General features: G+C 38.4%; 1 protein-coding gene across 1 annotated transcript; it reads right to left on the minus strand.

The window, feature by feature from the left end:
* Positions 1–600: 600 nt before the first annotated feature.
* LOC103116482 (olfactory receptor 4P4-like) lies at positions 601–1,530 on the minus strand. Its single transcript, XM_007526379.2, has one exon. It carries the CDS (start codon positions 1,528–1,530, stop codon positions 601–603), a length of 930 nt encoding a protein of 309 aa, XP_007526441.2.
* Positions 1,531–12,034: the final 10,504 nt, after the last annotated feature.

Here is a 12,034-nt window from a genome sequence, read left to right on the forward strand (position 1 = left end):
TAGTCTAAATATGGGGAATTCCATTTTCTCACACAGCAAGGAAGTTGCAGTGTTGTGATCTCTCTCTCTCCCCTTCACTCTTTCTCTCTCCTTCTCTGTCTTTCTACCTCTATCGACGTGAATTGCTAAGACACAATTAGAAAACAGAAAGAACCAGTTGTATCCCAAGTGCTCCCGCTGCAAAGGGTTTTACTGCCATGCACTGCTTTCTATCAGTGAAGTGAATTCTGACATTAGTAACTTCAACTAGGGCCAATTTAGGGTGGAATGGGGTAAACAAGTAAAATGGTAGGGTTAGAAGGCAAGGAAAAGAGATCCCAAATATATTTAGGGGAAGGGTGTTGAAATGTTCAGCTATGTGATTTTAGAAAGTCAGGTCTGCATTTCTGAAATTCAAGTGTTGATGCCTTGAATTAAGTGGACTCGATTACAGTCTGAATCACTGTAAAAATTATCTTGACTAAACGCATTAAGACATTTAGTCAAATCTCTGCCACCCCCACCCCCCTCAAAAAGAGAAAGATAATTTGTTTTCTATAACATCTCAAAGGCAAATGCCCTAGGGAAACAGGATTGACATCACAATGAGTATTTCCTGATTTACTTTAATTCTGAATATACCATTTGAGACCACACCTTCTGCATGGCAATTTTCATCTCCACATTTCTCAGGGTGTAGATGAGAGGATTTAGCATGGGAGCGATCACAGTGTAAAACACTGAGATCTCCTTATCCTTGTTCTCACCCCCTGCAGGAAGAACATAAATATAGATACAGGGCACAAAGAAGAGAACTACAACCATTACATGAGAACTGCAGGTGGAGAGAGCTTTGCGTCGACCTGCGGCAGAGTGTTTCCTCAGGTTATACAGTATGCGGATGTATGAAGCTACTAAGATAAGAAAAACCAGAACCACCACTACTCCTGAATTTGCAATCATTAAGATATTACTAACATGAATATCTTTACACACTAGTTTCAAAAGAGGCTTCACATCACAAAAATAGTGATCTATGTGATTAGGACCACAGAAAGGCAAGCTGAGTATCACCAACAGTAAGGCAATGGAATGCCAAAACCCCACCGCCCAGGCCAGCACAATCAGCAGGGTGCACCTCTGCCTGTTCATGATGACCATGTAGTGCAGGGGTTTGACAATGGCGACATAGCGGTCAAAAGCCATGGACACTAAGATGAATATCTCCACTCCAGCCAGCCAGTGGGCAGCAAAGAGCTGGGTCATGCAGTTGTTATGAGAGATGGTTTTTCTTGCTGAGGCCAAGTCCCTGATTAGTCTGGGGACCACGGTGGAGGTGTAGCAGAGGTCCATGAAGGAGAGGTGGCAGAGAAAATAGTACATTGGCTGCTGGATGAGATGGCTGCTGGTGATTGTGAGTAAGATGATGCAGTTCCCCATTAGGACAGCCAGGTAACAGAGCAGGAACAAAACAAAGAACAGCAGCTCTATTTGCTTATTTCCCCACAATCCCACGAAAACAAATTCTGTGACATTTTTCTGATATTCCATGAGGTGGAGGTGAGCCCGGAAGCATTAGACACTCAGTAAATCTGAAATGATACAGAAGAAAACAAGTCATCAATAGTGACCAGCTTATAAATCTGGAGTATTTGCACAGTGGAACTGATACAGATTACAACAAATTTATAGTAGACTCAATTTGTCATTTGGGGGTTGAAATCAGAAACTCATAGATGTAAAAAAACGTGCTTTTGTGTTGAGTCATTTTTTTCAGCCATATGACACTTCCTTTTTTTATTCTACATGCAGTTTAATTACACTATCACAATCATAAAAATATTGTATATATTATTATTTATAATAAATAAATATCTATTCCTTAAACAAAGTAAGGTTTTAATCATAGTAGTAAAATATGTTCAATTTGTTGACAACTAATAGCTGTCCTTGGTCAATTTGGAAAAAACAAACTATCAAACCAAACCAAAAACTCTAATATGGAAATTTAGCAATTCAGATACGATAATCCTAATATTGGGGTTCTTGGCTTTACCTGTAGATTTTATGTTCTCACCCCATGAAGATCAAGGTATTTTTAACACTGATACATTTAGAATAAAGCAAAAAGAAGGATATTGTTATGAGTTTGTACATCTTTATTTATGCACTCAGACATCCTAAACTAATTTTGATCATATGAAGAACTCGTTCTATTAAGGACACAAAGGAACATATTTATAGCTTTTCATTAAAATTGTTTATTACTAAGCAAAATAAAAAAAGAAGAGAGGGAGAAAGAACCCAAATATAGAATGTAAACTCTTGCATTATACTGTCTCCTGAACATTTGTGCAACCTTAGCATAATATAACATTTAGTTCAGTGCTTCTCTACTACAGTGATTAAATATCAAGTGGGAAAACACAGGCTCATAGTTTCCTTTTGGTACATGTTTAATCCATTAAAAATCCCTGATACTTTCTTCATCTCATTCAGTTTTCTCTCTCTCTCTTTCTCTCTGTCTCTCTTTGTCACACACACACACACACACACACACACACACACACACACACACACACAGAGCATAGTTTTTGTGGAAAATAAATTTGAGTCCAACTTGTTGCATACCTTTAAGTTCCAAAAACTTATTCCAAGAATCTCTTCTTTAAACTTGACATTTCTTGAGGAAAAACAAATGAAAGTACAATGAACTACTTGTAAATGCCAGTTATAGTACATATATACATATATGAGAGAGAGACGGAGAGGTATTAGGATATGGGACTGAAGATGTAAGCATCTAGGTAGTATAAAGATTCATAAAAGATAAATTTGATGTACTATTTCTTTAATTATCAAATATAAAATAAAATCTGTAAAATTTAAAGATATGAGCTTTAGTATCTGATGTATCAGTATATTACTAATATTTTCTAGTCATTTTACTAAATACTTTTCATGTGCCAACAATTTCATTGTGAGTTCTATCTGATATATTATTTCTTCTGTTTTGCTAACTAGATAACTAGAATCAAGATCACACAGTACTAAGGGTAACTCTGTATTGAAGTGTATTTAATTGTCTCCAAATCTAGTGATTTGGAAGTTCATAGCCTTTTCATTATACATAAATGTTTACTCCCGTTTTGTCCACAATTTTCCCTTTCTTAAAAATAGCTACAAATAAAATCATCCTAGAAGAATTTTAACTAATATTTAAGTTTACCAAGATCAATTTTTTGTATGAAATAGTCTTGTAGATTTAGGTAAATATATATAAATATATCTTCAGGCTCACTTTTGTAAGAATTTCATTTCTTTAAGATGTTACTTTGATCCTTCAGGGTGATTTATTTTTCTTTTATATTTTGTGGCTGGATTGAAACAGCAAAGAGACACAAAATTCCTCTGACTTGCATGCTTTTTTTTATTCAGAAGTACATTTTAGAATAACACTGTGGGGAATATCTTAAATTAAAAAGTACAAGAAAGACCAAAGGGAAAAGCTCTCATAGGCATTAAATAGTAGCCTGTATGCATGGGCTTAATTACAGAAATAAAGCTAGCACTATTATAGAGGCCACATAGATAAATTTTATGATTATGTATTGGTTATATCATGACTGATTCACTATTTTGTAATGTTAATAGTACTGATGAATTTCTACATATTTTTCAATCTGTCCTCTTCAAGAATAATTTTTTTTAAATTTTTTATTTAAGAAAGGATTAATGAACAAAAACATAAGGTAGGAGGGGTACAACTCCACACAATTCCCACCACCCAATCCCCATAACCCACACTCTCCCATGATAGCTTTCCCATTCTCTAGCCCTCTGGGAGCATGGACCCAGGGTAGTTGAGGGTTGCAGAAGGTAGAAGGTCTGGCTTCTGTAATTGCTTCCCCACTGAACATGGGCGTTGACTGGTCGGTCCATACTCCCAGTCTGCCTCTCTCTTTCCCTAGTAGGGTGGGTCTCTGGGGAAGCTGAGCTCCAGGACACATTGGTGGGGTCTTCAATCCAGGGAAGCCTGGCCAGCATCCTGGTGGCATCTGGAACCTGGTGATTGAAAAGAGAGTTAACATATGAAGCCAAACAATTTGTTGAGCAATCATGGATGCCAAGCTTGGAATAGTGGAGAGGAAGTGTTAGGGAGGTACTCACTGCAAACTCTAGTGTACTTCTGCTTTCAGGTATATATTTTGCAGTAGTTTATGGATACGTGTGCACATAAGCTCTCTCTCACAGAAACTGGTGTATATCTAGGTTATGGGACTTTGTTAGAAAGTGAACAACCTGAGATGAAATTAGAGTGTACTATAAAAGGAAAGGTCTCACCCGAGTAATGAAGTTGAAGGGTTGTCATTCCACACGTGAAGTCTCTGGATACAGTCTGAGGTGAAGCATGTTGAGGTGGCAATCGTTGCGTTGGTTAGGCTGTGGTCGGCGGATGCAATATTATTTGGTTTGGATTGGGAGATGCATACGGGAAAGTGGGCCCTATCCAAGGGTTCCAGGACTGGGGGAAGTAGGGGCTCTATAGTGGAGATGTGAGGATCCTGCTGCCTTAGGGTTCAAAAAGACAATCGATAGTTAATATTATCATCACATTATTTGTTAATTGGGTTAACTTTGAAAAGTCCCTTTGTTATGGTTTGCTGTACAGTATCCAGTATCGTGTATATAGCTGTGCTATTGGATGCTTCTAATCTACTTGGTCTAGGCTTTTGAGAGAGTCCGCATATCAAATACACAGCCTATATATTAAAAAGATTCAGTTTGTCTTTTGAGAAACTTTGAGACATACAATTGATTTCCCCCCTCTCATATTAATTAACTAGTGGTTTATATGTCTACATTTTGCTAGGAGTGTACATAAACACCATTCCCACCACCAAAGGACTGTGACCCATCCCTCCCGCCCACTCCCACCCCCCACTGGCCCAGGAAGCTGCATGTCCACCCCTCACCACTGGGTTTTTACTTTGGTGCCCTACTTACAATTTGATCAGGTCCTGCTTTTTAGTTTCCCTTTCAGATCTTCTTAGTCAGCTTCTGTTGATGAGTGGCATCATCTCATACTCATCTTTATCTTTCTGACTTAGTTCACTTAACATAATTCCTTCTAGCTCTGTCCAAGATGGGTCAGAGAAGGTGGGTTCATTGTTTTTGATAGCTGCATAGTATCCATTGTGTATATATACCCCAGCTTTCTCAGCCACTCATCTGTTATTGGGCACCTGGGTTGCTTCCAGGTTTTAGCTATTATGAATTGTGCTGCTATGAACATAGGAGTACACACCTCTTTTTGATTGGGTGTTATGGAGTCCTTGGGGTATAACCCCAGGAGAGGAATTACTGGATCATATGGAAGGTCCATGTCTAGCCTTCTGAGAGTTTTCCAGACTGCTCTCCACAGAGGCTGTACCGGTTTACATTCCCACCAGCAATGTAAAAGGGTTCCTCTGTCCCCACAACCTCTCCAGCATTTGTTGCTGCTATCCTTTTTGATGTATGCCATTCTTACAGGAGTGAGGTGGTATCTTAGTGTTGTCTTAATTTGCATTTCTCTGACAATCAGTGACCTAGAGCAGTTTTTCATATGTTTGTTAGCCTTTTGGATCTCCTCTGAGGTGAATGTTTTATTCATTTCCTCTGCCCATTTTTGGATGGGGTCATTTGCTTTTTTGCGGCTAAGTTTGCTGAGCTCTTTATATATTTTGGTGATTAGTTTCTTGTCTGATGTCTGGCATGTGAAGATTTTCTCCCATTCTGTGAGGGGTCTCTCTGTTTGTTTAATAGTTTCTTTGGATGTGCAGAAGCTTTTCAATTTGATGTAGTCCCATTGGTTTGTTTCTGCTTTAGTCTTCCTTGCAATTGGGTTTGATTCATCAAAGACGTCCTTGAGGTGTATGTGGCAAAGTGTTTTACCAATGTTTTCCTCTAAGTATTTGATTGTTTCTGGTCTGACATCTAGGTCTTTGATCCACTTGGAGTTGATTTTTGTTTCTGGTGAGATAAAGTGGTTCAATTTCATTCTTCTGCATGTTTCAACCCAGTTTTCCCAGCACCATTTATTGAAGAGAGCCTCCTTTTTCCATTTAATCCTTTGGGCCCCCTTATCAAAGATTAGATGCCCATAGGTGTTGGGATTTACTTCTGGGCTTTCAATTCTGTTCCACTGGTCTGTGTGCCTATTTTTGTTCCAGTACCATGCTGTTTTGATGATGATGGCTTTATAATATAGTTTAAGGTCTGGGAGTGTGATGCCTCCATTTCTGTTTCTTTTCCTTAAGATGGTTTTGGCAATTCTAGGTGTTTTCAGGTTCCAGATAAATGATTGTAGTGTTTGTTCTATTCTCTTAAAGAAGCTTGGTGGAACTTTGATGGGTATTGCATTAAATTTGTATATGGCTCTGGGGAGAATATTCATTTTGATGATATTTATTCTTCCAATCCATGAGCATGGGATATCTTTCCATTTCTTGGTATCAGTTTCTATCTCCTTGAGTAGCGACTCATAGTTTTCAGTATACAAGTCTTTCACTTCTTTGGTCAACTTTATTCCTAGGTATTTGATTGATTTTGCTGAAACAGTAAATGGGAGTGATTTCTGGATGTCTTCTTCTTCAGATTTAGTGTTTGCATAAAGAAATGCCACTGATTTTTGTACATTGATTTTGTAGCCTGATACCTTGCTATATTGCCTAATAACTTCCAGTAATTTTCTACTGGATTCTTTAGGTCTTTCTATGTACACTATCATATCATCTGCAAATAGTGAGAGCTTGACTTCTTCCCTTCCAATCTGTATCCCTTTGATTTCTTTCTCTTGCCTGATTGCTATGGCAAGAACTTCCAATACTATGTTGAAGACTAACGGTGACAGTGGACAGCCCTGTCTATTCCCCGATCTGAGGGGGAATGCTTCCAGCTTTTGTCCATTGAGTATGATGTTGGCTGTAGGTTTGCTATATATAGACTCCACTATCTTGAGGAATTTCCCATCTATTCCCATTTTTTGTAGAGTTTTGAGCATGAATGGGTGTTGGATTTTGTCAAAGGCTTTCCCTGCATCTATTGAGATAATCATGTGGTTTTTGGCTTTGCTTTTATTGATGTGGTGAATGACATTGATTGACTTATGGAGGTTGAACCAGCCTTGCATTCCTGGGATGAATCCCACTTGGTCATGATGAACAATCTTTTTGATGTGTTGCTGTATCCAGTTGGCCAAGATCTTGTTTAATATTTTGGCATCTATGTTCATCAGAGATATTGGTCTGTAGTTTTCCTTTTTTGTTCTGTCCCTATCAGCTTTTGGTATTAGGGTGATGTTGTCTTATAAAAGGTGGAAGGAAGTATTCCTGTTTCTTCAATCTTATGGAATAGCTTAAGAAGTATGGGTATTAACTGTTTCCTGAAAGTTTTGTAGATTTCGTTTGTGAAGCCATCTGGTCCAGGACTTTTGTTGTTGGGGAGATTCTTAATAACGGTTTCAATTTCTTTGTCTGTGATTGGTGCATTTAGATTTTGTAGTTCTTCTTGGTTCAGTTTTGGAAGTGCATAGGTTTCTAGGAATTGTTCCATTTAAGAATAATTTTCTTAAAGATGTAAGTTGCTGATATACATCGTACTAAGAAATATATGCTTAACGTATGTTCAATTTTTGTTATCTGATTAGTCCCTATTCTACATTGCTGAACACAATCAAGGATGATGGTGTTTGGTATAGTTGGGAAAAGACACAATGCATAAATGTATTTTTCATGATTTACCTTTCTTTTATTTTCCTTTATTATTTCCCCCCTTAAGTAAGGGAGGTGGAGAGATGTTAGTGGAAATTTAAATGAATTGTTTGAATAGATTTTAGTTCTTAGATGGTTAGTTCATATACGGTCTTTATGGGTCCATGAAAGTTTTCTTTTTTTAAAAAAATTAATTTATTTATTTATTCCCTTTTGTTGCCCTTGTTGTTTTCTTGTTATAGTTATTGCTGTCGTCATTGTTGGATAGGACAGAGAGAAATGGAGAGAGGAGGGGAAGACAGAGATTGGGAGAGAGAGACAGACACCTCCTGCAGACCTGCCTCACTGCCTGTGAAGTGAGCCCCCCTGAGGATGGGGAGCCAGGGGCTCGAACCAGAATCCTTATGCCAATCCTCGCGCTTCATGCCATGTGCACTTAGCCCGCTACGCTACCACCTGACTCCCGAAAGCTTTCTCAGTAACTTTCTTTTATAATTTGTGATTGTTCATTTGTTTTCTTATTTTGCATTATTCCTTTTTAAACTTTTGCTCAATCCTTGTGGATATTTGCTACACTCTACAAGGTCCATTGTCAACATCTCAGGCTATTGAAAATTATCTACTTTGTTGTTGTACACATCTTGAAAATAATCTCTTACAATTCTGTCTTGAACTATGGCACTTTGACTATCTTTTCATTACTGCATTACCTAACATTTCTCCTTTGCTAATTCACTATACCACCACTATCTTACTATACTCTTAGGAAAAATGTACATTTTTAGAGAGTTTTAAGGAAAAGTTATGTGAAAATCATCGGAAAGGACTTCTGGAGGTGTGGCTATGGGGTATCTGCAGTCTCATTTTGCTTTCCCGAACAACTAAGAAAGACCATGAAAATCACCTGAAAACTCAACAAACTGCAGTCAGGATCTCTTCAAAAACTTACCAAGCCACAGCTGAGTAGACACATGTAGCTCATGGACAGACATGGGGTGAGGGAGTGATCCCTGGGACTAAAAGGCTGCACTCAGGACCCGCTGGCACCAGACTGAGAGTTTGTCAGCTGAGGCTCACCACTTCTGGGTCCGAGTTAAAGAAAGGGTGGTTTATTAGAAAAAAAAAGAAAGAAAGAAAATTATTTAAGCCACAGGTGAGTACAGACACATGTGGCTTGTGGATAGAAAGGGGGTAAGTCATTCCCAGGACTAAAAACCAGTGCTTGGGATTCGAGCAGTAGCACAGCAGGTTAAGCACATGTGGCACAAAGCACAAGAACCGGAGTAAGGATCCTGGTTCGAGCCTCCAGCTACCCACCTACAAGTGGAGTCGCTTCACAAGCGATGAAGCAGTTCTGCAGGTGTTTATCTTTCTCTCCCCCTCTCTGTCTTCCCTTCCTCTCTCTATTTCTCTGTCCTATCCAACAACAATAATAACAACAACTACAATAACTACAACAGTAAAATAAGGGCAACAAAAGGTAATAAATAAATATTTTTTAAAAAGTGAATTAAAAAAACAGCTCTCAGAGATGGCAGGCACCAAATTAGATTGGCAACTGAGACTCACCACTTCCACGTGTCAGTTTTAGCAACAAAAAAAACTGTTAAAAAGGAAAAAGAAATTCACTTTGGTGGTGGGTGTGGTGTGGATATACATTGCAATCTTACAATCTTGTAATAGACTATTATTAACAAATAAAAAAATTGAAATTCATTGTAAATTTTTGCATCTTCTTAATAACTTGTACGGTTATTTGTAATGTAATGTGGAATATTTTTCATTGCTTTATTTTGCAGTTGTTTTTTTTTTCTTTTTTTTTTTTGCTTCCAGGGTCAGTTCCTGCACTATGAATCCACTGCTCCTGGAGGTTATTTTTATTTATCATCATTGTTGTTGTTGGATAAGATAGAGAGAAATCGAGAGAGTAGGGGAAGATGGAAAGGGGGGGGAGAAAAACAGATACCCGCAGACCTGCTTCACCACTTGTGAAGCAACCCCCATACAGATGGGGAGCCAGGGGCTCAAACCGGGATCCTTTGCCAGTCCTTGTGCTTGGTGCCATGTGTGCTTAACCCACTGAGCTATCACCCAGCCCCCTATTTTCCAGTTGTCTTATAGTTTATTACTCAATATTTATTTCTGCTCTGATTAATGTTTTTCACTTGACTCCTCTGTTCCTTGGTGTATCTTTATCATTATGGAGTGTGTGTGTGTGTGTGTGTGTGTGTGTGTGTGTGTGTGTGTGTGTGTGTGTTAGCATTACTTTACTTTCTGACTTACAGGATTCGCCCACTCATATCACACATCCCATGATCCCATGTGACAGGTAGAGAATCCACCATATATCCAAGAAGGCCTAATTCAATTTATTGGAGAAGAAAATTCAAAATAACAACCTGGGTAATAGATAAGCATCATTTATTTTATTTATCCTAGTCAAGAGATGTCATGTGTAACCCTTACAAACAACTCTGATTGCAAGAACTGGTCATCATCTCTTCATAATGAAATAGAATGAAGACTGAGTTTTTAAATTGTATTTGCCTCATGTTTGTTAATTGGAAGGGAAGAGATGCTTTAGGGAATGATCTTCCCCAGACTCCCATGATTTCCATTATCATGTTTAAAAATTCATCCAGGGAAAATGACAGAGAAGCGTTTTCTTGTTAAAATACCATCTAAGAAGGGGTTTTACAAAATGTGTGATGATTCTGGGACCATCTTAGTCTACATTTTAGTAGTCAGATGGTAACCTAAGTCTTTTTTGTGAAATCAAATATATCTGGTTACAGATATTCAGAGAGAACATTAGAAACTCTTACTAAATTCTCAGTTGAATAAAGATTATAAATAAAAATAAATATTATAAATAAAAATGCCCAAATTATCTGAGGAGGAAAAGAGGTCAACCAAACAACCTAGCAGCTGCAAAATTTCATACTAGACTATCCAATTTAAATTGCTTATAAGAACAGGTGTATTTTGTATTTATGAGACTGGAACTAGTCAGTGCTACAGTGAACACACCACACATACAGAATCTTGTAGGAGGATGGAGAAGATGGAAAACATGTAGCCACTGCTAGGTAAGGACAACTGGTAGGTGAGGTTTGAGAGATAAACCTAAAGAAATAAGAACTAGTGGGTAGTCCAGGAAATTTTCCAGGGATATAATGACTTTGAGGCGTACACACAGGATGCAGGTTTCCCTTCACAGTGATCACTGAAACAGGCTAGTGTCAAACTCAGGACACACATGCGTGAGAATTAAGGTTCAGTCCCTGGGACTACTGTCTGCCAGAACTCTGTTGTGCTCCAGTCAGTCTCTCTGTTTCTGCCTCTCTCATTTTCTTTCATGAAAAACAATCTTAAAAAAAATAGCAGTGACTGGTGAGCATGATGTGGACCTATACACTGTAATCTTACAACCTAGTAGCCCACTACCACTCACAAATAAAATTGTCAAAAGCAATAGTAGTGGCAACCTCTATCAAATAGTCTCAACAAGGAATTCCCTTAATTCTTTCATCCACTCAATAAATATTTATTACTAAGTACTTTATGACTCTTACTCAGATCACTATGGCAATGTCTCTACATCATCCCTTCACTCCTAGCAGACACCATCACCCTCTTCTATTTCCCAACATAGTGCTTGAGAGAGAGACAAGAGAGGACACACAGAAGAAAAAAAAAGGGGGGGGGGAGGTGAGGTATCTGTCATTGTCCCTTGAGTCAATATCAATAGATCAGTGATATGTGTGAATCAGTGTGACGAACAGACTGATTTCTAGGGTGATTTTTATTTAAGTTTTATGTTCAAAGCAAAATAACTGTGAGACATTAAAAATAAAATATGTCAAGAGGAATAATCTATAAAGTAACAGGTGCTCTCATCCAGGTGTGCCACCACCCAGCTCCGGAGGAATAATCTTTAAAGTAGGACAAGACAGTCTCTCAACCCTAATTACAAGGACGCTATTGACCTACCTTGGGGCTACATAGATTATGCTGTTTTTGTACTTGCCTCATTACAATTAATTTACATGATAGAAGTTATGTGTGGTATGGGAGATAGAATAATGGTTACCTCAATGGACTCTGATGCCTGAGGCTCTGAGCTCCCAGGTTCGATTTCCTCCACTACCAGAAGCCAGAGCTGAGCAGTACTCTGGTAAAAATAAATAAATAAGAATTTTAGGGGCTGGACTGGGGTGTACCTGGTTGAGTGCACAGGCTCTGGTGCAGTGCACAAGGACCTGGGTTGAGGACTCAGTCCCCACCTGCAGGGGGAAAGC

The sequence above is a fragment of the Erinaceus europaeus genome, chromosome 17 (genome assembly GCF_950295315.1).
Source record: "Erinaceus europaeus chromosome 17, mEriEur2.1, whole genome shotgun sequence".
Lineage (NCBI taxonomy): Eukaryota > Metazoa > Chordata > Mammalia > Eulipotyphla > Erinaceidae > Erinaceus > Erinaceus europaeus.